This window comes from Schistocerca serialis, chromosome 7 (assembly GCF_023864345.2).
Source record: "Schistocerca serialis cubense isolate TAMUIC-IGC-003099 chromosome 7, iqSchSeri2.2, whole genome shotgun sequence".
NCBI lineage: Eukaryota > Metazoa > Arthropoda > Insecta > Orthoptera > Acrididae > Schistocerca > Schistocerca serialis.
Window position 1 is genome coordinate 598,280,504 of NC_064644.1, and position 27,685 is coordinate 598,308,188.

Genomic DNA, 27,685 nt, shown 5'->3' on the forward strand with positions numbered 1-27,685 from the left:
AACAGCTTTAAGTTGTTGTAAATGATCCCATTTATATTTCTTGATTTTCAGTCTTTCCTTGTATAGTTTTGGGAAGCAAACATCTCCAAGAATTTTCCTCGGACGCCTCGGTAATTCTTGCCACATCTCATTGAAAGAGCACTTGTAAATAATACCATTTGGACTGTACTGTAGCGCCCTCAGATCGGTAACTGTAGGCTCATTTTTTACAGCTCTTCCAGGCCTAATTGAGTCGTGGAGCCACAAACTTTTCTGGGCATGGTTGATGAAAAAGGAATAATCTAGGTAATGGACTTTGTATGGCTATGGCTTTTTTCTTGCTTCTTTAGATATCATAGCGTATTGGCTAGGAAGTGTAACGTCACGTCCTTTAAGCTTGCACTCAATGGAACTGTGAACTGAGTCACATTCCATCTGAGTTTGGCCTTTCTCCAAAAACTTTTGTATAATCAATACTTCAGTATCAATTGCTAATCTTAAAAGAGCATTTGATGATATTACATTTCTGTTCTGATATGTGCAGCCATCAGAATACAGAATGACTTGAACGGGATTTTCCTTAATGGTTCTGGATAGGGTGTCCACGATGCATGAGGTGAAACATGATGCAACCAAATCACCTTGCGTTTCTTCAAACAAGTAACATACTGCATCACGACTTTCTAAATTTATGAAATTTATGAAATTTATGAACAGCCTACTTTGTTTTATAATAAACTGCACTTGCACTTAAAAATGGAGCTACTTTCATAGCCTGTAAGTCCATGGTGTACATGAGCACAACTTCTGCTTCTTCCTTGTCAGCATCTTTTTGCATCCTTGCCTGCTCTTTCCGTTCTGTGTGTTGCTTCCACGCGTCTTCACTCAAGTTATCAAGCCTGTAACTACAACACAAGTCGCGCTGGTCTTTCTTGGGGGGAAATAAGCTAATATTAGCATCTTCTAAAATCAAGTTAAAGATAGCCCAACTTAATGGTGAAACCTTCTCCGCATGACATTTTTCCACATAGAGTCCATACAGCTGTTGTTTGGATTGTAGAATAGGCTCAAGGTACAACTTCGAGTAGGATTTCCTGCAGTAATGCGACAGAAGTTTCGGAAGAGAGTCTAGGAGTTCTTCCATGAAGGTTCTCTCATCTTTCTTCTTCGTCTGTTTGATTCGAGGTAGTGTGTGGAATTACCTAGCCAATATCGGACAGTCCATTCTTTAATCCCAAGAGTATTGAGAAACATCTTTTTGCATACTTTGTTTCCCCAGATCATTTTTCAAATGATAAATGAACGTCCCTTTTCTTCTGGACTTGCCAGTGTTCTTCCCTGGACATTTGGTTGGAATTATGTCCACAAGGTTGATAACGTAAACCTTCCTCTCATCCCATGACATCGTTTCCCAAAATGTGTTAAATACTGCCTGCCTATCATCAGCAGAAAACTGATGACACTTCCTTTGAATGGATTTCTGGCGCATCTTCGAAGTATGTGTTGGACCTAATTTTCGCGCCTCTCTTGGAATATCATGAGTGATTTTACCAATTTGACTTCTTTTGTATCCAGTATACGCCTGTCCGTGCATACTCAGAATTTTATGGGCATTTTTCTTGCAATCTTCAGGATGTTGTTTAGATTTCCTTTTCCTGTCACTGCTTACGTCACCATAAAATTCTTGGCCTTCACTGTCAGCATCATTGTAGCTCCCATGATCTTCCGATAATTTATCCAGAGTGTTTGGCAAACAATGAGCACCATGCATAGCAATGAGTGTGAAATACTGTCGTTTCTAGTGGAAACTGTGACTGTGGTTTCATTTTGAGCATTGTTGGATACAGCCACTGAAGTTTCTAGGTGGAAAAATATTTATAAATTAATTTAAGCAGACAAAGATAGAGCTCAAATTCATGTATTTATGAGAACGACGGCATCAGTAATACTATTAACAATAATCCCAAGAAAATTTACCTGCCTTATTAGATGCTGCAGGAACAGTAACTGAGAACACCATATACGAAATTAATTCCTCTTCGGTAAATGTAACTTCAGCGTTACGACTTTTCTCCCCTGTTGTTTGTTCTACACTTAGGGGAGATCCTACAAGAAAGTGGACAATCTAGAAATCTTTGGCAGAAATGAATGAGGCGCAGAACGAGTGATGTGTGGGTGTTCTGATTTATATCACAATAAGACACTTGCGGAGCTACTATCATTCAAAGGTGCTTTCAGGAACGATTCTCCGCTTACATAAGCTGATTTCAGCTGAGAAACAATTTCTTCTTCAGTAAAAAGATCGTCATCCATACCACTGGCCATTATCACAAATGAAGCTACAAGCATGGAACCACTTTCGAGCACTATTAAATACGTAATAAGGCAGTAACAATGTGCTGTGGCTCTGTGCACTTTTGTATCTACGCGGTATTGTTTACAGTATCCATACATTGTAGATACGCGGTGTTTAATTCTCTATAGTTCCACAGTATTGCCATCTATTTATTTGCTGTGTCACATACGCAGTGTTGTTTTAGATAATTTTTTCATGATAAATAATTAAAAATTTGGCATTATGGCGTTAAGAGCAGATGCACGTATGGTCAACGACATCATCTGACTGAAAAGTGAAAAATAGGCAATTTGTCAGTTACGCGGTATTGTTTCTTCATCGACGATATGCATCACATCATCTCAGAGTGATGTGGAGAATGGAAGTGCTTACCACATGAAAACATGACAAGCAACCTGTAGTAATTAACACAAAAGTGATCCAGAAAATTCATGCACACCAAATGTAAAGAATAAATAAAAACGAAAACCCACTGATGATGGCACAGTGGTGCTGAAGCATGTTTCGGTACTGAGAAAAATGGTGTTTTGCATAACTGGCGACAATCACATTCAAAAAAATGTTAAGAGTAAAGGTAACAACTCACTGAGTTGTCGACAGGCACATAAACGAGAATGAAAACTGTGCTAGCTTATGGACAAATTCTTTTTTGAGCTAGAACATGCAAGTGCCCTCCCCACACACACACACACACACACACACACACACACACACACACACACACACACACCTATGTGGCTACAGTGTACTGGCACACTGTTTGGAACAACAGCTTGACTTTAAACCAGTTGTTTTTCTACATTTACTATATCATGCTGGTTGATGGTACAGGATCCATTTAAACTGGAACCATTGTGCTTGTATTAGATGAGAAAGCATATCTCACTTCTCACACCAAAATATAATTAGCAGTCATATTTATAATGGACACAGAGTGGTGTTGAAATTGCATAAGAATGAGGAACAAAATCATTGTTGAAGGTAAAGTTACAGAAACAAAATTAAAAACATTGAACAAGCTATTGTACCTATTACTTGTACACAAGCATCAAATCAGTCGATAAATACAAATTACTGTTCAATGCTTCACTATGTACTGTGCTAAATATAGTGGAGCATGTAGCCACCGGGAGGCATTGGCGTCAGGCACAAACCTCTGCTGTGTCCACTGGCAGCCTTGTGGCAGTTAGTGTATTAACACTAGGAGGACTGACATTAGTCAACTATTTGGAATGACCACTACGTTTATTTTGACGGGTGATGTTTTTCGTATTATGCTTACCCTACCGATGTGTTACGCTTAAATTTTCCTATAGAAACTATAGTTAATAAAAGAAAAGAGGTTCAAAATAAAGAATAGATCATAAATACAATATTCATTGAAACTAAACATACAAAAGCAAATAAACATATAATTATAAAATAACATTTTTTATCCTCGACTTGTACCATGGCAAAGCCCCAAACAGGCCATAAACATATATTAATTAGGGAAAATGGACATAAATTGCTGTGGCAATTACAAGAAAATAACAGTTAAATCAAAGAAAAGACTGACAATGGAGACACCGCATACAAGGTGAATTACCAAAACTTGCCCTGTGGGTGTTGTGGAAACGGGAAGTGCTGTTGGTGTGCGGTTTTCACAGACTGGATTGGTAGTCATGGGTTCATATGATTCTGAGCAGTAACAAGACAATTGACAACCCCAGATTGTGTTAAAAATGACTGCTGTCACTAGCAGTATGTGCTTCCATTGTGGCATGGAACAGCTGCTGCACACTTGCTAGCATTTCAGCAGGGATGTTCAAGCAGGCTGCAGTAATATGTTGTTGCATTTCATTGAGTGTAACTGGTATCTCCCAGAAGACGCCATCTTTCAGCTTTCCCCGCAGAAAAAAGGCTGCAAGGATCAAATTTGGTGAATGGACCAGCCAAAGTACAGGTCCTCTGTGTCTGATCTGATGATTTGGAAACAATGTGTGAAGACATGCTGTAATACTTCGTGCACTATGAGCTTGACAGCCATCATGTTGGTACCACAGATTTCTCCTAGTCTTCAGAGGAATGTCTTCTACCATCCATGGAGGCTGCAGTACTTGTGTACATGTTACTGGCATATGAGCTGATGGTTCATTATCCCACACCTCATGTTTACACTCCATAGATACTGACGTTCCACATGATGAAGCCAATTGGGAGTGTCAACAGACCAATAGTGCGTGTTATGGTGGTTTACCTGTCCATGATTGATAAATGAGGCTTTATCAGTAAACAAGATACATGATGCATCTGGAGTATACTGTCTTAATGCTTATGTACAGAAGTTAAGATAATTCTAATCATTTTCATGCAGCTCTTGATGGAGAGAGATGTGATAGGGATGGAACCTATGTTCATGGAGTACGCATAGAACACTTGCCTGGCTCATGCCACTTCCTCTTGCGACTGCATGAGAGCTGAAGTGCAGATCAACTGCAACAGCAACAAGAACATTAATTTCCCCCTCTTCTGTCATCAGTTGTTTCCTTCTGTTATGTTGTCTAGGTGTTCCACTACCACTTTCACATAACTCATTGAAGAGATTTATATACTGGGTGATCAAAAAGTCAGTATAAATTTGAAAACTTAATAAACCACGGAATAATGTAGATAGAGAGGTAAAAATTGACACATGTGCTTGGAATGACATGGGGTTTTATTAGAACAAAAAAAAAAAAAAAAAAAAAAAAGTTCACAAAATGTCCGACAGATGGCGCTGGACAGCAAAACATCTGTGACTGCGCATGACAATCATGTATAAAAGAAGCTGTAATGAGAGAGAGAATCAGATGTGCCAGCTGTCACAGCATGTTGACGTTACCTGAAAAGGCGCTTTTAGTGAAGCTGTATTATCAGAATGGGGAATGTGCTAGTTCAGCGTTACGATCCTATCGCCAAAGGAAGGGGATTTGAATGGGTAAAGGTCCGTTGACAAATGCCGCTGTGGCGAGAATGATTTCGAAGTTCGAAGCCACAGGTTGTTTAGACGATAGACCCCATAGTGGCTGACCGAGCACAAGGCGTATTGCTGCCGAGATAGTTCAGGAAGAAATGGAGACTGTAGCTGGTTTGTCTATGCACGGGGAAGTCAGCACTCGTGCTGTCACATGTCGCTCCGGCATTCCATACACTACTGTTTGGTTGGCACTTAGGCGTACCCTCCGATGCTATCCGTACAAAATCCATCGGCATCATAAACTGTTACCTGGCGATTTAGTGAAGCAGAGGGCATTTGCAGTCTGGGCATTTCAAAAGATGGTGGAAGATGACGATTAGTTGAGTAACGTGTTGTGGACTGACGAAGCTCATTTCACGCTCCGAAGGTCTGCCAACACTGACAACTGCAGAATTTGGGCTACCGAAAATCCTAGAACTGTTGTGGAAACTCCATTGCACAACGAGAAAGTCACGGTATTGGTTGGATTTACCACATTTACCGTTATCGGGCCTTTTTTCTTTGAGGAAATGCGTGATTCTGGTTTTGTAACTGCTACCACGATGGGTGAGAGGTACGCCGATATGTTACAGAATCGCATCATCCCCAGCCTGGCTGATAAACACCTGCTGGAACGTATGATGTTTATGCAGGATGGCGCTCCACACCATGTTGCTAGATGTGTGAAAGATCTCTTGCACGTGTCGTTTGGTGATGATCGTGTGCTCAGCCACCACTTTCGTTATGCTTGGCCTCCCAGGTCCCCAGAACTCATTACATGCGATTATTGGCTTTGGGGTTACCTGAAGTCGCAAGTGTATCTTGATCGACCGACATCTAGGGATGCTGAAAGACAACATCCAATGCCAATGCCTCACCATAACTCCGGACATGCTTCACAGTGCTGTTCACAACATTATTCCTCAACTACAGTTATTGTTGAGGAATGATGGTGAACATATTGAGCATTTCCTGTAAAGAACGTCTTTGCTTTGTCTTATTTTGTTATGCTAATTATTGCTATTCTGATCAAATGAGCGCCATCTGTCTTACATTTTTTGAACTTTTGTATTTTTTTGGTTCTAATAAACCCCCATGTCATTCAACGCATGTGTCTGAATTTGTACCTCTACATTATTCCGTGATTTATTCAGTTTTCAAATTTATACTGACTTTTTGATCACCTGGTATAATTGCCGAGAAGGTTGATGTCTATTGGAATATCTGAAATTCTAATTTACCCCACTTTTAGTTTGTTAATGTCAATAGACATTGTTCCATTTAAAAAAATGTATGTTTGCACAAAAATGTCCTTTCTAAGTACTGACTAACAGTATGAGCTCCTGATTCCCAATCCATTCTATACAAACTACCCATTTCTATAAAAACTTCCCATTTCCACAATATTCACAGTGCAAGTTTTAAGTTATGTACACTGTGTAGAAAATATGGTTCAATGGCCCCAATAATCCCTTCTGAGCACATGCAAGCATACCCTCAAACTCAAATGGGTATAAGTCAATGCTGCGAGTATAGGGCCGTAATGGCTGGAGCACTAAATCAGTAGTGTGAGGATAAGATGGAAATTTGTGTCGATCAGAGACTGGGTCTGGATGGAGAAAGCAGTTAACGCAGCCTCTCATGAGAAGTGGTAAAACTGAGTTAAAGTTCCAGTCTGGCACAGATTTTCAACCTTCCACATTGATTTATTTCAGTGCTCACTAGCAACCGTTGTCTGCCTTTCCTTCGATTCATGTTCATGCTGCAGGATGCAGGATGTAACAAATGATGTCTGTTTTTTTGGACATTTAAAAAAAAAAAACCACACACACCAAATCAAAATACTTTAGGATTAAAAGAGACCACTCACTGAAAACCAGGAGCATTGAGTTGTTGATATGCACTTACAGAAGAAAGAAAACTTGTTAACTTTTGTTGTTATCCTTGGACAAACTAAAATAAAATAAAACAAAATTACACGCGCGCTCACACACACACACACACACACACACACACACACACACACACACACACATACACAGACACATACACACACACACACACACACACACACACACACACACACGACTGTGCCCCTACATGGTGCTGGATAGACTCACAGTGCCAATGCTATTTTTCAGTAGGTGGACTGATTGTGGTGGTGGTGGTGGTGGTGGTGGTGGTGGTGTCAGGTGGGGTGGGTAGAGAGAGAGGGAGGCATGAGGCAGGGGTGGGTGGCTAGCAGCTTGCACTGAGGTGGCCGGTTTGCTGGCTAGGGATGTGGGAGAGAGGGATGGTAGGTATATAGGCTGGGATGATTGTAGTAGCTCGTGGGAAGCAGCACATACTGAAGGCATTGTGGGGACATGAATTTCAATGGGGTGACAGGATGGAGGAAGGGGAAACTGTTGGGTGGAGGCTACAGGTAGAGAGGGTTGCCTGTGATTGAGGCTAGGACGATTATGGGAGTGGAGGATGTGTTGCAAGGACAGATCCCATCTGCACAGTTCAGGGAAGCTGGTGATGGTGGGAAGGCTCTAGACGGCTCAGGTAGTGAAGCAACGATTGAAATTGAGCATGTTATGCTCAGCTGCGTGTTGTGACAATGAGTGATCAACTTGGTTCTTGACAACAGGTTGGCAGTGGCCATGCATCCTGGTGGACAGCTGGTTGGTAGTCATACCAATATAAAAGGCTGTGTAGTGTTTGCAGCAGAGTTGGTATTGACATGATTGCTTTCACAGGTTACCTGGCCTCTGTTACATGGAGGTCAACATCCAGGAAGGTGATGTATTTGATAGAGGAGGACCAAGTAATGCAGATGAGAGAAAAGATGCTAACGTTGTGAAGGAAAGTGGATAGGGTGTCTTGGCCCTGAGACTGTGTCATAAAGATATTGTCAATGAATCTGAACCAGACTAGACTTGTTTGTTTGTAAACCTTCTCTTCAAAGGAAAAGTAGTTGGTAAGGGGTATAAGCAATATGGTCATGGGTTTGTAATCTGAAGGATGTTGTGAGAGGTAGTGTTAGATAGCAGTAAGGCTGTAAGCAGGAGGGTTGTTGGTGTATGGAGGGCTGGGGGTGGGGGGTACCCAGAAGGTAAAGTGATGGGGATCATGGAAAGCAAACAGTTAGTGTCTTTTATGTGGGAGGCAAGGTTTTAGGCAATTGGTTGGAGGTGTGGGTCAACAAGAGCAAAAATTCTTTCATTTGGAGCACAGTGTCAGCTACAGTGGGGTGTCGAGGAATGTTGAGTTGGTGGATTTTGGGGAGCTCATAGAACAGGGTGTATATAACCCTGGAAATCTGGAGAAAAACCCAGAAATTTTTTCATTCAGGAGAAATCTAGGAAAAACTTGGAAAATTTTTAGAATTCCGGGAATTTTTCATTGTTTTAGTTTTCAGCTACATTTTTGTAATATTGAATGGTAAGAACCGATACTCTAATAAAGAACTTTACTTTAGCCAGCAATAAAACATAAACAAGAGAATAACACAAAAATAAAACTTTAGTTGCAAAGAAAATGTGCCATTTCCAACAGCGAAACACAGTGCACATACAAGTGTAGGCCAACAGCAAAATGTGTCAATGACTATGCAACACTTTGTAACAACAAACTGCTGATGATGTGTCTTTCTCGTGGGCCTTGTTTCGATGAGTGTGACATCAAACTGTTTACATTTCTAAGAGGTTGTGGGAAAAACTGCAAATGTTGTTTTGGGAAGCATTACTTTCAAAGTAAATTTCCTTTTATGCAAGATGAATTATGTTACATGTGAGAATATGCAATGACTTGCTTAAATCATGTATGGTTAGTTACACTCTCATTCAAAACGTAACACTGAGGACCAGCCACTTATAAAAATTTCAGGGCCAGAAGACCAGCCATTTATGATATTATTTAAAATTTTACTGGCACATATGTGTTTGATATACCTTAGAGGGTGACACCTGCTAAAGACCAACTTCCAGGGTTAGTTTTTCATATATATTTTAGTTCTTTCATAGATTACAAATTATCCGGTAGTGATGGCAAAAAGATTAATTAGCCTTAAAAAAAAGCGTTAAGTTAGTTCTTGAGAAATGTCACATGTAACTGGCTTTTCTATGGAAAAGCTGAAGTGCTTGACAGAACATGGACTCAGCCTGGTAACCCACCAAACATTTGTTGTACAGCAGTGAAATTTACAATCTTGCTTGTCAGAAATATCCAGCTGCTTCAATTTAAGTGGTGCTCTTAAGTACCTGCCAAATCATGTCCTCAAAAAAACTAGCAACCAATGTTATATGTGCTTTAACTATACTGTATGTGTATTAATTTGAAACCATTAACTTTTTCTGTTTGTGTGTTCATGATACTCAACAGTGATGTTACTATTGGCTGACTAAATCACGTCATATGCCCTGAGTATCTGCTGTCATCGGCTGGCGAGTTTTACAGCTCCAAGGGAAAGTATAATGTCATTTAACATGCAAAAAAAATGTGCTTTCACTAGGGTTTAGCATATTTTAATGTATGAGAAAGTGTATTTTCATCCAAGAGAAAGTGTATTTTTAACTGGGAAATCTGGGAAAAACCCAGTAATTTTTTTCTTGTCCTTTTATATGCCCTGTGGAAGGTCTCTCTCTGTGTGTGTGCGTGTGGAAGGGGAGGGGGGTTGTTGGAGTAAGGAGGGTGTTGGACTCAGATGAGAGGTTATGGGAAGGTCCTATGAATTTCAGTAGGGGTTGGAGGTTAAAACATTAGACTTCCGGGATGGGGTCATTCTGGCAGAGCTTGTAAGTGGACCAGTCAGACAGTTGGCGGCGGCCTTCTGTGTGAGGTAGTCTCTGTGACTCATCACCACAGTAGCAGAGGCTTTGTCTGCAGGGGGGATGATTTGGTCTGATCTGTTTTCAGGTTGTGTATGGCTTCTGCTGAAAGTTTAGTGTTCTTAGGAGAGACCAGGGGAAGGATGGTAAGGCCAAGTTGCAGGTAAGGAATTCCTGGTGATAGATGGGGAGGGGCAGGGTCACATTTGGATGTGATATGAACTGGGATAGGCAAGATTCAGTGTCAGGTTAGGTTTGAGGGATTGGTGGCAAAGCAGTTTCCACTGTAGGGACTGAGAGAGGGATAGCATGTCCGTAACAAGCCCAGTGTTAAATTTGGAGGTAGGGCTGTGTGTCTGAGGTTGCTAGAGGAGAGGTTAACAACAGTGTTTGGTTTCTGGATTTTGTGGGGTGTTAGAAGGGAGTTTTGAAGGATTTGGTAAACTGAAGAGGTCAGCTAGGGCCTAGGTGCAATGAAGTGTTGACGAGGGGTTCACAGTGAGAAGAAAGGGTGTTGTTGTAGTGGTGCCTCAAGGCAGGAGTAGGATGTTGATAGGTTGGATGATTGATGGAGATGGTGTCTGAAGTGCTCGTTCAGCTGTTGAATTGCAGGAGTCTCTATTTCAGATATTTTGTATGTAATGGGGATTGCACAGTAACAGTATCTTACAGTGGGAATAGAGATGGTGTGGGCTCCAACCCCTACTGAAATCCATAGGTCCTTCCCAGAACCTCTCATCTGATTCTGTCTCCCTCATAAGCCCACCAATACCCCAGACATCCATCTTGTAGATGCTCCCAAAATGTACAAACCCAACAATCCATTGTTGCCAGCTATTTTGTTGACACTGAAAGAATTTCTGCTTATGTTGACCAACATGTCCAACCAACTACCCTTGACCAACACCTTCAACTATTTGCCCGAAACCTAGCCTCTCATGTCAAAGACTCTAACCACTTTCTTCACCAGCTTTCCACCAACCCAATCCCTTTACCTCCTGGATACCTACTTGTCACTGTTGATGCCACCTAACTATACACCAACATCCCTCATATCCATAGTGCTGCCACTATCAAATACTACCTATCCCAATATCCTTCAGACTCCAAACCCACCACCTCATTCCTTATATACCTTACCTTCTACATCCTGACCCATAACTACTTTCCTAAGAAGAAGAGGTTTACAAACAAATCCGCAACACCCACACAGCACCTTCCTGAGCAACCTGTGTATGGGTTATCTAGAGGAAAGCTTCCTAGCCTCCCAAAACTTACAGCTGCTAGTCTTATTCAGGTTCATTGATGATATCTCCATGATCTGGACTCAGGGCAAGGACAGTCTGTCAACATTCCTTCATAACCTCAACACCTTTCCTCCCACCTGCTTCACGTGGATCTCCTCTTCCCAGTGCACCACTTTTCGGGACATTGACTTCCACCTGTCTGATGGGTCCATCCACACCTCTTTCCACCTCAAACCCACTAACTACCAACAGTACGTGTATTTTGACAGCTGTCATCACCAGAAAATTCATCCCATACAGGCTAGCCACCCATGGACAATGTATTTGCAGTGATGAGAACCCCCTTTCCCAGTATGCTGAAGGCCTCACAAAGGTCATTACAGATGGGCAGTACTCCCCCAAACATAGTCCAGAAACAGTTTCCCCATGCTATATCCTCAGCCCTTCCCATCCAAATTCTCCCATCACTGGCAAAAATCAGCTTCAAAGGAGCACCCCCCTCCCCCTTGTCACCCAGTATCACTCAGGACTGCAACAGCTGACCAGCATCCATTGCCAGGGCTTTGCTTATTTCTAATCCTGCCCTGAAATGAGGGGTATGCTATCCAAGATCCTTCCCCATCCCTTGCAGTGTGGTGTTCCATCACTCACCCAATCCACACAATATCCTAGTCTGTCCCTATGTCATTTCCACTCCTAACCCCTTGCCATGGGGATCATATCTCTGTGGCAGACCAAGGTATAAGACTTGCCCAATCCACCCACCCAACTCCTCCTCCTCCTCCTCCTCCAATCCTGTCACAGGCTTATCCTTCCCTATCAGAAACTGGGATACCTGTGAAAGCAGTCATTTTCATATACCAACTCTGCTGCAGACACTGCACAGTGTTTTATGTTGATATGACTACCAACCAGCTGTCCACCAGGATGAATGGCCACAACCAAACTGTTATCAAGAATGAAGTTGACCACCCAGTGGCACAACATGCAGCTGACCACAATGTGCTCACTTTCAATGGCTGCTTCACAATCCAAGCCACGTGTATGCTTCCCTCATCACCAGCTTCTGTGAACTGTATGGATGGGAATTGTACTTGCAGCACATCCTCTCCTCACATAATTATCTTGGCCTCAGTCTCATGTAACCCTCTGTCCCCACATCCTCGCCCAGCAGATTCCCCTTCCTCCATCCTGTCACCCCCTCCCAGTTCATGTGCCCATGTCACCTTCAGCATGTGCCGCACTCCACTGGGAACTACAATCACTTCAGCCCATATACCTGCCATCCCTCTCTCCTACATTCCTAGCTGGCAAATCAGCCATGTCGTTCTGAGCCATTAGTCACCCACACCTTGTCCCTCTTCCTGCCTCCTGCCTCCCTCTCTGTCTACCCACCTGACACTACCCCAACCACTCTCTCTCTCTCTCTCTCTCTCTCTCTCTCTCTCTCTCTCTCTCTCTCTGTGTGTGTGTGTGTGTGTGTGTGTGTGTGTGTGTGTGTGTGTGTGTTTCGGTGAAACACAGATTTTTAATTTTGTTTGAACTTTTGCATCCCTCTGTCTGGAAGGTCTTTTGTACAAGTGCCTTACATAGTCTTGTGGTCACAATGAATTTATGAACAAGCCATTCCCATGATTGTACACAGACAGGGGAGAGTTGTTCTGCGGGAGAGTTGTTCTGCTAATTTGAAAAGAAAAATTTGCAGGGTACCTTGTTCTCCTGTTGTCTTTCTGTAAAGGATCCAGTCATTGATTTCAGCAGCAAGGTTTAGCAGGTTGAGAAAGATAAATATAGGCAATCTGCAGCAGTCAGACTTGACAGTTTACAGTTTACTGATCCAGAATATCAACTCCAACTTTAGTGGAACTGTAGAAGCTCACTGTGTCAGGGAGTTTAGTTTGTGTTTCTTGGTCCACTGCAACTGACTGGTGCAGTGTGCTCAGTAGAAGAAAAGTTTTCTTCATCTTCCCCTGATACGAAGTAATTGTTGTGTCATTAGCTTGTGTAAGATAGTATCATACAAAGATCTAGCAGTAGACTTTGGTGATGAAGGAACTTCTCTTTCAGTTTTCTTCAGTGTACTCACCATGGTTGTGCTCTCCCACTTTAACTGATCTGCCAGATATTTGGCTTTGAAGAAATTGTCAAATGTTACATTTCTTCCTTTTGAAGCATAATGTTGCATGAGACATGCAACAACATGCTCTGCAACAGATATGTAATGGGCCTTTTAATTTGTTTACTCAAGTAAGGAAACCCATTCACCATATACGAGGGCCGTTCAGAAAGTAACCTCCGGTTGATTTAAAAAAATACACCAAGTTAAATAAAAATATTTTAATATATACATCTTACAACTACATCTTTGCACTATTTTTCTACATAGTCTCCATAGCGATTGAGGCACTTATCGTATCTCTTCACAAGCTTTGAAATTCCTTCTGCATAAAAATCACCCGCTTGTGCCTGGAGCCAGCCTGTGACCGCATCTTTGAGCTCTTCGTCGTCATCAAACCGCTGTGACCCGAGCCATTTCTTCAAATGCATGAAGAGGTGATAATCACTTGGCGCCAGGTCTGGGCTGTAAGGTGGATGGTTGATAACGTCCCACTTGAAGGACTCAAGAAGGGCCGTTGTGAGGATGGGCGTTATCGTGCAGAAGAACGATACCGGAAGGCAGCATACCACGGCGTTTGTTCTGTATAGCCCGTCATAACTTTTTTATTGTTTCACAGTACACGTCTTGATTAATGGTCGTACCACGTTCCATGAATTCAACCAACAACACCCCTTTGGCATCCCAAAACACCGTTGCCATCAGTTTTCTGGCAGAAAAATCTTGCGAGGCTTTTCTTGGTTTGGTAGGCGAATTTGAATGTGCCCACATCTTTGATTGTTCTTTTGTCTCAGGGTTCACGTACTTAATCCAGGTTTCGTCACCGGTCACGATTCTGTTTAACAATGGTTCTCCTTCGTCCTCATAACGTGACAGAAAGTCTAATGCAGAGGCCATTCTTTGAGTTTTGTGGTGGTCGGTAAGAATTTTGGGCACCCATCGTGCACAGAACTTACGGTAACCCAATCTTGCTGTCACTATCTCGTACAAGAGAGTCTTAGAAATCTGTGGAAAACCAGTAGACAACTCTGACATTGAGAAACGTCGATTTTCACGAACTTTTGCATCAACTGTCTGAACGAGTTCGTCAATCACCAATGATGGTCTACCACTCCTCTCTTCATCATGAACGTTTTCTCGTCCACTTTTAAATAAACGTACCCATTCACAGACAACTCCTTCACTCATAACTCTTGGTCCGTACACGGCACAAAGCTCACGATGAATAGCTGCTGCAGAATATCCTTTGGCTGTAAAAAACCTTATGACAGCACGCACTTCACATTTGGCGGGGTTTTCTATTGCAGCACACATTTCAAACTGCCACAAAAACTAAACTAGCGCAGGTACGACGTTCACTCGACCACGGCTTGATGCCGACTGACCTGTTGAGTGTGTGAACGCACAGATGGCGTCGCTACTCCCCCCACAACCGGCTCTGTGACCAATCGGAGGTTACTTTCTGAACCGCCCTCGTACAATGAAGTGCCAAAGAAACTGGTGTAGGCATGCAAATACAGAGATATGTAAGCAGGTAGAATACAGCACTGTGGTCGACAACACATGAGCGAATGGACACAGCACCTCAGAGGTAGCGATGAAGTGGGGATTTTCCCGTATGACCATTTCACAAGTGTACCATGAGTATCAGGAATCCAGTAAAACTTCAAATCTCTTATGTCACTGCAGCTGTAAAAATATCCTACAAGAATGGGACCAATGATGACTGAAGAGATTCATTCAACATAACAGAAATGCAACCCTTCCACAGATTGCTGCAGATTTCAATGCTGGTCCATCAACAAGTGTCAGCATGCGAACCATTCAGTGAAACATCATTGATATTGGCTTTCGGAGCCGAAGGTCCACTCGTGTACCCTTGACGACTCACGACACAAAAGCTTTATGCCTCGCCTGGGCCCGTCCACACCAGCAGTGGGCTGTTGATGACTGGAAACATATTGCTTGGTCAGACGAGTCTCATTTCGAATTGTATTGAGCAGATGGACGCGTACGGATATGGACACAACCTCATGAATCCATGGGCCCTGCATGTCAGTAGGTGACTGTTCCAGCAGGAGGTGGCTCTGTAATGGTGTGGGGCGTGTGCAGTTGGAGTGATATGGGGCCCCTGGTATGTCTAGATATAGATATGACCCTAACAGATGACACGTACGTAACCATCCTGCCTGATCATCTGCATCCATTCATGTCCATTGTGCATTCCAACAGACTTGGATAATTCCAGGAGGACAACACAGCACCCCACATGTCCAGAATTACTACAGAGTGACTCCAGGAACACTCTTCTGAGTATAAACGCTTCCGCTGGCCACCAAACTCACCAGAAATGAACATTATTCAGCATATCTGAGACGTCTCGAAATGTGCTGTGCGGAAGAGATCACCACCCCCTTGTACTCTTATGGATTTATGGACAATCCTGCAGGATTCTTGGTGTCAGTTCCCTCGAGCACCACTTCAGATGTTAGTCGAATCCATGCCATGTCGTATTGCGGTACTTCTGTTTACTTGCGGGGGGCCTTACATGACATTTATGACTGGCATCTCTTGCAAGTCAAAACTTCAAACCAAATTTATCTGGTTTATTAGTAATTTATTGTGTATCAGCAGCGAGCTTTGCATGGCCAAAGCTGTTCATCAGTGGTTATAAATGCACCTGCTATGTAGTTACTGGTGCAGTTGTCTACAAATGGATTCCAGACTGGGGTAGTTTCTGTGAAGCCATCAGTCTCGAGTCTCTTATCATGAGTGTTCTTGTCATCTAATTTTAAAAATTACATGAATTAAAATTACATGAGTTCTATTAACATATTTCTTCCTATAGTGCAAGAAAAAAATGTCAGCCACCCCTCTTGAGACCACAGAAGGGTGATGCGGAAATTCTTTTCTTCATAACACTCACAAGTGCATACATCATGGTTATGATAGCTTTTAATTGGACAGTATCAAGTACTCATATATCATCCTGGAGAACTTCTCGGGCCATAATTTCTGTAAAGATTTTTATGTTTTGTAGAATGTTATTGTCTATCCACATTTGCCATGCACTCAATTAACTTCCTCTGACTAAAAGTTTCTTGACTGTAGAGTTTCTGCCAACATGTTGTGGGGCCCTAATCTTCCGTGTGCATGGCACAGTGCAATTTGAGTTCACAGCATTCCATCGGCAGCAGTCTCTTCACTTCCAACTTCTGGATGCCAAGATGGATGTGATTTTTTCCATTTTCTTCCTGGGATGTGAGCAGTGGTGGATACAGAAAAGCCTCAAGGAAGGGGCGCTAAAGATATCTGCAGCTACCTTTACTTTTACCGTAATAAAAAATAATCAAGTCACATGCAAAATTTAAGAAAGTTTTGTTTGAACTGGTTATACACATATACAAGAGAATGTCATCTTATGATATAAAAAAATTACAGTTGTGGTTCTCTCTTTTAAATGATGAATCCTATGCGCCTATTCTTCCTGGCAAATTGGTTAATTACACCATCAGTAGGACAATAAATGTCAGGGTGAGTGTTCAACAGAGCTAAGCCATTAAATCGATCCTCCTTCATTGTCGACCTTAGTTATGTCTTTGTATGCCGCAGTGTTGAAAAACTTCTTTCTACTGTAGCAATAGAGGCAGTTAGGCAAGCAAATATTTTGTACAGCATGTTCAAAGTAGGGTAGTCAGACTAGGACAAACTGACTACACTTGCATAACTGAATCATGATCATTAAGGGCATTTATGCTCCTTTGCTTGTATTGAAGAATTTCTCCCATTAGTCTCTTTTTAATCACAAAGAGTGATTCTTCTTCAAAGAATGGTAGTTCAGTTAAGCACTGATTCAATTTACATGTCAGACCATTACCGTCATGTTTCAGTAGTTGTGAGGGCTGACTGGCGGGGCCGGCACGGGTGGCAATTTGGGCGGCTCTGCAAGGGCGAGTCGCGCACCTCACATATGTATCCACCTCTGGATGTTAGTAGGAATTTGTGGTACCACCAGAATCAAACCTGTAAGCACGTGGTTATTTGGATGTTGTACAAATCGTGAATATTCATCTTACAACTAAGATTATTTGCCTTGCTCTGTTTTGTGAGGTTGATATTCTGTACCATCCATATTATATTTGTCAATTTTTATCATGCACCTCATAACATTCAAAAATATCTTCTCCTTCAGAATCTTCTTCTGGTGGTAAACTGTTCAAATAATTGAATAATTCTTCATCCAAACGAAAATACTGATGTGCCATAATAACCAGGAGTGCTACACTTCTGCAGAGCACAACAATGTACTGACAGAGAACAGCAACAAGTATGTTCATTCTTCCACCAAATAAAGTAAAATGAAAATAAATAGAGGGAACAAGGTCACAAGAATAATGAAGATGTAAAAGCCATTGTTGCACGTCTAGAGATGTGGTACATAAAAAATGTCTGTTGAACTAATTGCAGTCCTTCAAGGTAAAAATGTTTATAAGTTGTTCAGTTTTTGTAACAGATGTTTGTTTTTTTTTACAGAAATTATAAACCACCAAGTACATTAAAATTCATGAAATATAAGCCCACTGAATTGGAATGTACACTAGTTATTATTAAAAACACTCAACAGTCAGATTGATCACTATGGTTCTTCTAGTGTCAGTCTGCATTTCACAGCTAATAAATTATGGTCAAAGTCCACATTTGGCCAGGAGATATTTTGAAGTTTAAAATCTGGTTTCCAAACTTATTTCTAGAATAATATAATCAGTTCAAAACCTTTCTCTGTCTATAGTTCTCTTTCAGGTATACAATTTCTTTCATGATTCTTAAATTAATTGTCTGCAGTTGTTAAATTGTGCTCTTCTTGAAATTCTATCAGGCATCTTTCCCTTTCATCCGTGCCCCCCCCCCCCCCCCCAAATTCCTTCCCTGTCTTTATTATCCTACTTGTTTCCTCCTCTTGCTTTCACCAATATTATGTTCCAGTCGCACGCCATAACTAAATTTTCATGTGCTGTAAGGTGCAGTTACCATTCACCATTCATCTGCACGTGAGAGGTTGCATATCCTCACTTTTTTGCCCTTTACAGAATATTTTTGAATATTTGTTCACAAAGTTGTAAAACTAATTATTCTTTACCCACTCACTGAATTTCACCCATGTGCTACTATCCAAATTTCAGAAGAGTTGGAGATTCTCCAATCCCTGGGGCAGGTGCATATGCAGACAGCAGTATAGGAGGAGCAGCTGCAACTGGTGATGGTGATATAATGATGCGATTCTTACCCAGGTATGTTCAAGATTATTCTTATCCAGTTTATCATAACAGTTTGCCTTTCCGTGAAAATTGAGCAGTCAGCCTCAAAATATGTGTAGAAATCTGCCTTTTGTAATATGACATACATTTGCAGGAGGATTTTATCCCTCAGCACTATGTACAAGGTATTAATGTAATTCACAGTAATTGCTGACAAACTCACCAGAATGTTTAACCTTCATCAAAAATTCTATCTTTACTCCTCACAAACCTACAAATTAACATAAAGTTGCAAGTTATGAGCTAGATTGGTCAATTAAATTAAATTTAAATAAGCAGCAGAAATAAATTGCATCTCATTTGTTCCAATATTCAGTTCCATTATAGAGGATAAGAGAAATAGGTCAGAGTGTCTAACACCCACTGAATGTGCAATTCTAAATGACTTGAAAATGCTCAAAGTTAACTGAAATTACTTAAAAATAATTAAAGTACAAAACCAAGCACATGGAAAAAACTAAAGTACTAGAGACTACCACTTGATCAAAATCAGCTAAATATCATCTACACTAACTATTAAAATATTCCTGAGTCCCTACTTGACCATCTATAAAAAAAATTAAGGGCCCTTAATTATCCATCAGAAACTGCTCTCAGTGAAATCTTTGAATCATGGATGCAGCTGCTTGGGTTTCAAACTGACACAGTCTGAGTTAACATGACCAAAACCCGCATCATTCTCAGTGTGCCCACTTACGTGCCTGCAATGGGCAAAACTGGTTATTATAGTTTATATTTAGTGGTAGACTTCATTTGAAATCTGTTGACAATATCGGATAAACATTCTCATGCTAATAAAAATTTTAATAAACAACATAAGAATATGTTAATTAATGTAATTTGTATACAAAGCTGTGCTTATATTTAATTATTCTCTAACAGCAGTGTCCTCTAGTTACATGATTTACACTATCTATCCAAACACCTCCAAAAACATATGTTTTTCATATTAAGTGCATTGTGCTGCCACCTGCTGCCAGGTACTCCATATCAGTGACCTCAACAATCATTAGACATCGTGAGAGAACAGAATGGGGCGCCCCGCGGAACACACGGACTTCAAACGTGGTCAGGTGATTGGGTGTCACTTGTGTTATATGTCTGCACACGTGATATCCACACTCCTAAACATCGCTAGGTCCACTGTTTCCAATGTGATAGCGAAGTGAAAATGTGAAAGGACATATACAGCACAAAAGCGTACAGGCCAACCTTATCTGTTGGCTGACAAAAACTGCTGACAGTTGAAGAGGGTCGTAATGTGTAATAGGCAGACATCTACCCAGACCATCACACATCAATTCCAAACTGCACCAGGATCCACTGTAAATACTCTGACAGTTAGGCAGGAGGTGAGAAAACTTGGATTTCATGGTCAAGCTGCTGCTCATAAGCCACACATCATGCCGGTAAATGCCAAACAACTCTTCGTTTGTTGTAAGGAGCGTAACATTGGACAGTTGAACAGTGGAAAAACGTGTTGTGGGGAGTGATGAATCACAGTACACAATGTGGTGGTCCGAGGGCAGGGTGTGGGTATGACAAATGCCGGTGAACATCATCTGCCAGCTTGTGTAGTGCCAACAGTAAAATTCAGTGGCAGTGGTGTTATGGTGTGGTCGTGTTGTTCATGGAAGGGGCTAGCACCCCTTGTTGTTTTGCATGGCACTATCCCAGCACAAGCCTGACATTTACATATGTCTGCCTGTGTCTATATATATATATATATATATATATATATATATATAGTTATAATAGAGGGAAACATTCCACGTAGGAAATGTGATATATATGTCTGCTTGTGTCTGTATATGTGTGGATGGATATGTGTGTTTGTGCGAGTGTATACCCGTCCTTTTTTCCCCCTAAGGTAAGTCTTTCCGCTCCCGGGATTGGAATGACTCCTTACCCTCTCCCTTAAAACCCACATCCTTTCGTCTTTCCCTCTCCTTCCCTCTTTCCTGATGAGGCAACAGTTTGTTGCGAAAGCTTGAATTTTGTGTGTATGTTTGTGTTTGTTTGTGTGTCTGTCGACCTGCCAGCACTTTCATTTGGTAAGTCACATCATCTATATATATATATATATATATATATATATATATATATATATATATATATATAAAAAAAAAGATGAGGTGACTTACCGAACGAAGCGCTGGCAGGTCGATAGACACACAAACAAACACAAACATACACACAAAATTCACGCTTTCGCAACAACCTGTTGCCTCATCAGGAAAGAGGGAAGGAGAGGGAAAGACAAAAGGAAGTGGGTTTTAAGGGAGAGGGTAAGGAGTCATTCCAATCTTACTTACTTACCTTAGGGGAAAAAAGGACAGGTATACACTCGCACACACACACACACATATCCATCCACACATATAGACACAAGCAGAACGTATCTCTGCCTACGTAGATCAACACCTTCAACCCATTACATGCAGTCTCCCATCCTTCATCAAAGACACCAACCACTTCCTTGAACACCTGGAATCCTTACCCAATCTGTTACCCCCAGAAACCATCCTTGTAACCATTGATGCCACTTCCTTATACACAAATATTCCGCACGTCCAGGGCCTCACTGCGATGGAGCATTTCCTTTCACGCCAATCACCTGCCACCCTACCTAAAACCTCTTTCCTCATTACCTTAGCCAGCTTCATCCTGACCCACAACTTCTTCACTTTTGAAGGCCAGACATACCAACAATTAAAGGGAACAGCCATGGGTACCAGGATGGCCCCCTCGTACGCCAACCTATTCATGGGTCGCTTAGAGGAAGCCTTCTTGGTTACCCAGGTCTGCCAACCCAAAGTTTGGTACAGATTTATTGATGACATCTTCATGATCTGGACTCACAGTGAAGAAGAACTCCAGAATTTCCTCTCCAACCTCAACTCCTTTGGTTCCATCAGATTCACCTGGTCCTACTCCAAATCCCATGCCACTTTCCTTGACGTTGACCTCCACCTGTCCAATGGCCAACTTCACACGTCCGTCCACATCAAACCCACCAACAAGCAACAGTACCTCCATTATGACAGCTGCCACCCATTCCACATCAAACGGTCCCTTCCCTACAGCCTAGGTCTTCGTGGCAAACGAATCTGCTCCAGTCCGGAATCCCTGAATCATTACACCAACAACCTGACAACAGCTTTCGCATCCCGCAACTACCCTCCCGACCTGGTGCAGAAGCAAATAACCAGAGCCACTTCCTCATCCTCTCAAACCCAGAATCCCCCACAGAAGAGCCACAAAAGTGCCCCACTTGTGACAGGATACTTTCCGGGACTGAACCAGACTCTGAATGTGGCTCTCCAGCAGGGATCAGGGATATGACTTCCTCAAATCCTGCCCTGAAATGAGATCCATCCTTCATGAAATCCTCCCCACTCCGCCAAGAGTGTCTTCCCGCCGTCCACCTAACCTTCGTAACCTGTTAGTTCATCCCTATGAAATCCCCAAACCACCTTCCCTACCCTCTGGCTCCTATCCTTGTAACCGCCCCCGGTGCAAAACCTGTCCCATGCACCCTCCTACCACCACCTACTCCAGTCCTGTAACCCGGAAGGTGTACACGATCAAAGGCAGAGCCACGTGTGAAAGCACCCACGTGATTTACCAACTGACCTGCCTACACTGTGATGCATTCTATGTGGGAATGACCAGCAACAAACTGTCCATTCGCATGAATGGACACAGGCAGACAGTGTTTGTTGGTAAGGAGGATCACCCTGTGGCTAAACATGCCTTGGTGCACAGCCAGCACATCTTGGCACAGTGTTACACCGTCCGGGTTATCTGGATACTTCCCACCAACACCAACCTATCCGAACTCTGGAGATGGGAACTTGCCCTTCAGTATATCCTCTCTTCTCGTTATCTGCCAGGCCTCAATCTCTGCTAATTTCAAGTTGCCGCCACTCATACCTCACCTGTCTTTCAACAACTTCTTTGCCTCTACACTTCCGCCTCGACTGACATCTCTGCCCAAAGGTCTTTAAATATGTCTGCTTGTGTCTATATGTGTGGATGGATATGTGTGTGTGTGCGAGTGTATACCTGTCCTTTTTTCCCCCTAAGGTAAGTCTTTCCGCTCCCAGGATTGGAATGACTCCTTACCCTCTCCCTTAAAACCCACTTCCTTTCATCTTTCCCTCTCCTTCCCTCTTTCCTGATGAGGCAAGAATTTTGTGTGTATGTTTGTGTGTCTATCGACCTGCCAGTGCTTTCGTTCGGTAAGTCACCTCATCTTTGTTTTTATATATAATTTTTCCCACGTGGAATGTTTCCCCCTATTATATATATATCTAAAAACAAAGATGATGTGACTTACCAAATGAAAGTGCTGGCAGGTCGACAGACACACAAACAAACACAAACATACACACAAAATTTTGTGTGTATGTTTGTGTTTGTTTGTTTGTGTGTCTGTCGACCTGCCAGCACTTTCATTTGGTAAGTCACATCATCTTTGTTTTTAGATATATTTTTCCTACGTGGAATGTTTCCCTCCATATAAATTATATATATATATACCAGCACTTTCTCGTTGGTAAGTCACAGCATCTTTGTCTTTTATATATATTTTTCCCACGTGGAATGTTTCCCTCTATTATATTCATAGGATTAAATATAGATGTACACATATTCTGACACTGCTCCAACTGCAGTTCTGGCTAAAACCCTTCTCATTATGAGAGATTCATCGTAGCATGAGAGTGATGTAGGTTTTGCAGTGTAATACTTAACTTTGAAATGTCGAATCTCCTCCACCAATAAAGTCCATTAGGAGATGTATATTGCAGATATGCCTGGATTTCAGATGTGATGAAAATTTGAATGTTAAAATAATGTTTTCCAACATGAATCCTTTTAATTCTGATGAATCCTTTTTAACAACCGGTGTATTTTCCATAAGCATTCATGAAGGTGTTCACACAGCAACTGTTACAGACTTTGCAACATTACATTGGCCAAACTGCGACTGACTTAAAGTGCTTTGCACCACTCAATGTATACCCTATCTTAACAATGTATATTCTTTAGCCTATTGTCAAAAACAAGTACATTTACTGATTCATAGTCAGAAGTTAATTATGTACAACAAACTGTTAGTGCAGTTTTATAGATAATAAATGATGATTCATTCTGAATACATTTGTAATACTGTTTTTCTGACTTTTGTGTAGAATTCAGTCATGAAGTTACAATAACAATAACTTTCATAAAATCATCAATTACATCTTGATTTCACGTTGGATTTTATTCCTGATATTTATTGAGATACAGTACAAAACGCCAAAAGGGAATTTCAGGTTAAAGTTCTGTATGATAATTTCATAGCATCAAAATGACTGAAAATCAATAGTGTTTACACCAGTATGTTCAAGAATCATTAATGAAAAAGATAATTACAACTTATGTAATTGGTTGTTCATTATTGACACAATACATAAAGTGCACAAGTCATGTTAAATACATCAGATGACTGATAAATGTTCCAGAAGTCCATTTTTAGGTAAATTGAAATTTACAAATTTTGCTAATTAATTATTGTTTTAATTGCAACGTAGATATTTCTCATAACATTTCTATGGGAATGTAATAATGCAGTCATGAAAATGAAATGATAAATCCTGCTGAAATTTACAACAATGTGTTAATTCACATCATCAGATCTTCTAACTAATTATAACTTTCTGTTAATTACAGTTAAATGATCTGACATAATGTTAATGATGTTGATTCAGTATATAAGTGAACAATACAGTTTAATTTGCTGATAGAAACTAAGAAAAACTATACTTTCTACCTTTTTTCCATTACATGTTGTGGATTGGGTAATATACAATCTGCTAAACTTTTAGTGCTATCAAAGCATTCATTAACTACCCTACAACTTGCCCTATTACAACATACAATATAACAGCAGCCCTTTATGAGTTTTCTTTCTACCCAGACAAATGGTAATATACTGTTGTGATTGTGGTGGGCATCAAGGGAGAGGGCGTCCTTATGGGAATTGAGGACAAGTGACTGACTGGCACATGCAGTGCTGCCTTTTGTTATTGTGTTGGGATTGGAAATAGATCCATGCTCCCAGATGTTAGACTGGCTCCTTTCCGCAGCTCAGTCAGGACTGAACAAGGCAGTGACAATAAAAATTGCAGACATCATTTCAGAGCAATTATGTTAAGGATGTATCTATCTTGACTGCCACCCAGCACCGAAACAGCAACCGCACCAAGGTATTGCCATAATTTCCCATGAACAGTGTGACAACTACGAAAAATCAAGATATAGTGATTGCTAAAGCTGCAGTACTTCTCATCTTGGTCGGCAATGTCAGATCTGCAATTTAGTGGAGTCGTAGATAGTAAGAGATTTCTATACTGAATAAAAAGGCTGTACCCAGATTACAGGAGGGGGCCAAGTTGCCCCCTTTTGTCATCCCGACCTTCTCCCTCCCTCTGGTAGACACACTTGATGCTTACTAGGATTAATTGATGGATAGTGAAGGCCTTAGGGGCAAGGGATTTCTTTAATGAATTTTTTACTGTGCAATGGAGTGTGTGCTGATATGGAACTTCCTGAGATATTAAAACTGTATGCTGGTCTGAGATTTGAACTCGGGACTTTCCCTTTCACAGACAAGTGCTCTACTGAGTCTCGGTCTAAATTTTAATTTTCCAGGAAGTTTAAGGGATTTCTTCCCACTGCAGATGCATCTTCCATAGATGGCCAGTGTATTTTTTGGTGTGGAGGGAATTGCAGCTATTAAATTCTAGCTACTGTAAATAGATAGTGGGCTTGATATGGTGACAAGATGTTGGGCTGGAGCAATCAGAAGTCAACAACCAAGAAGAAGTGAGGAGAGAAGGTGTTGAGGCTGAGCAGGAATTGAGGATAGGTTGCCTTGCCCCATGGTCCATATTGTGAAGACATCATCAATGAATCTGAACCAGACAAGAGTTTCTGGTATTCTGGTTGGCTACATGGTTTTCTCTAGATGGCCCATGAACAGTTTGGCATTGGAGGGAGCAATGGAGGTGCCCATGGCCATACTGCAGATTTGTTCATTTATCTACTCCTCAAAGGAGAAGTAATTATGTGTGAAGTTGTAGTTAGTGAGATACATAAGAAATGAGTTGGTGGGTTTGAAGATGGAAGGATGAGAGAGGTAGTATTTTAAAGTGGCAAGGTGGTGGTGGTGGTGGTGGTGGTGGTGTATAGGAAGGTAGAGTTAACACATCAGGGACCCAGATGTTAATAGAGTGGTGGTAGTTGAAAGTTGGTGAAAGATGATGATGATGATGATGATGATGATGTCTTTGTTTGGGAGACAAGGCTGTGGGCAGTTGGTTGGAGGTGTTGCTCATCAACAACATTTGGTGGAATCACAGTAACCAATACAATGGGTCATGAAGGTATAGTTGTGTTTGTGAATTATCAGAATGTTGCCAGGATCCCTCACTAATCTGATATTAGAGAAACACATCTCCATGGCACAGTCATCCCTGAACTACCTCTGCTCTCTCTCTCTCTCTCTCTCTCTCTCTCTCTGCAAGGTACTTTTGCTGTGAAATCCCAACTATTGAGCTCTATCTCCTAAATTGAAGCCATTGACCCCCAACACGTGGAAGAGCAGTCAGCACATCACCTCCTAAAGTTTGTCAGTTTATTGACATCTTATCCCCATCTGAAAGCACCACTACGTACCAATACCCGTCCAACCTCAGAGATTCCCCTCGTAGTACCCAAATCTAGCCTTAGTGACCTTTTCCATCTTCCACATCCACCAAAACTCCCTCTCAACTTACAGCTTAAATGAACTTAAACACTATTACAAACTGTCCACCAGAAGCCTTATGTCTACAGAAGTTTCATTCCTATCGAAAGTTCTTGCTTTCAGTCCTGCACTCAAGTTCGATCATGCTGGACTTTTCAAAGACTTGCTCTCCTCTCGATCAATGCAGAGAAACACTTTTTTCCCCACTGAATCCTGACCCTGAATCTTTCCATGTTCATACCACCATCCAAACATGACACTCTCGCTCCTCTTGCCTAACCACTCCCTGATAACTTTCTGGGAAATTCTTACCTTGAACTGGCCTCCTCCTCCTTTCCCAGGAGTACAAGCCTCTCAGCACAGGAAATAACAGCCATTTTCAACCCCAAGACAGATCCTTCACACAGAGAAAGGCTTCACTACTGCCTTGACCAATTACAGAGAGTACTTTGACCTATAAGCACTGTCATAGTGATCCCATCCCAGAAGTCCATCATACCCTCCAATCCCTCCTAAAAGCCTTAATCCTATCCTAGAATCAGTCTCCAGTATCCATCTTCCTCCTTACCCCAATAACACCACCTGCACATGTAACTAAATGCTTCCCAACAATGTTATGAAAAGGATAGTTGCAACTCACCATATAGTGGAGATGCTGAGTCACAGATAGGCAAAACAAAAAACTGTCAGAAAGTGAGCTTTCGGCCAACGAGGTGTTTGTGGGAAATAGACAACATAAACTACATGGTAAGTAGCACTATCATTTTCATATTATTTACATTCCATTGTTTCTTAAATGTTTCCCAAGATCCACAACCCCAACAATCCTGGATGTCTCATTGGTGCTGGTTACTTTGCTCCCACTGAAAAATATCTGCTCTACTTGATCAACACTTCCAACCAAGTGCCTGCAGCTTTACTTTCCATATTAATTACATAAACCACTTGCTTTACTGATTCTCAACCATTCCCATTGTATTAGTTGCCCTGGGGGGGGAACAGTATTTATTCATATGGAATTACTGCTCTACTTGATCAACACTTCCAACCAAGTGCCTGCAGCTTTACTTTCCATATTAATTA

General features: G+C 41.5%; 1 protein-coding gene across 1 annotated transcript in view; it reads left to right on the forward strand.

Moving 5' to 3' along the window:
* The window catches only part of LOC126412044 (N(4)-(Beta-N-acetylglucosaminyl)-L-asparaginase-like), a 174,853-nt gene that overhangs the window by 141,470 nt on the left and 5,698 nt on the right, over positions 1–27,685 (forward strand). Inside the window, exon 5 of the mRNA XM_050081424.1 lies at positions 18,670–18,777. Within this exon, the coding sequence (XP_049937381.1) occupies positions 18,670–18,777 (108 nt within the window). The remainder of the gene's footprint in view (positions 1–18,669; positions 18,778–27,685) is intronic.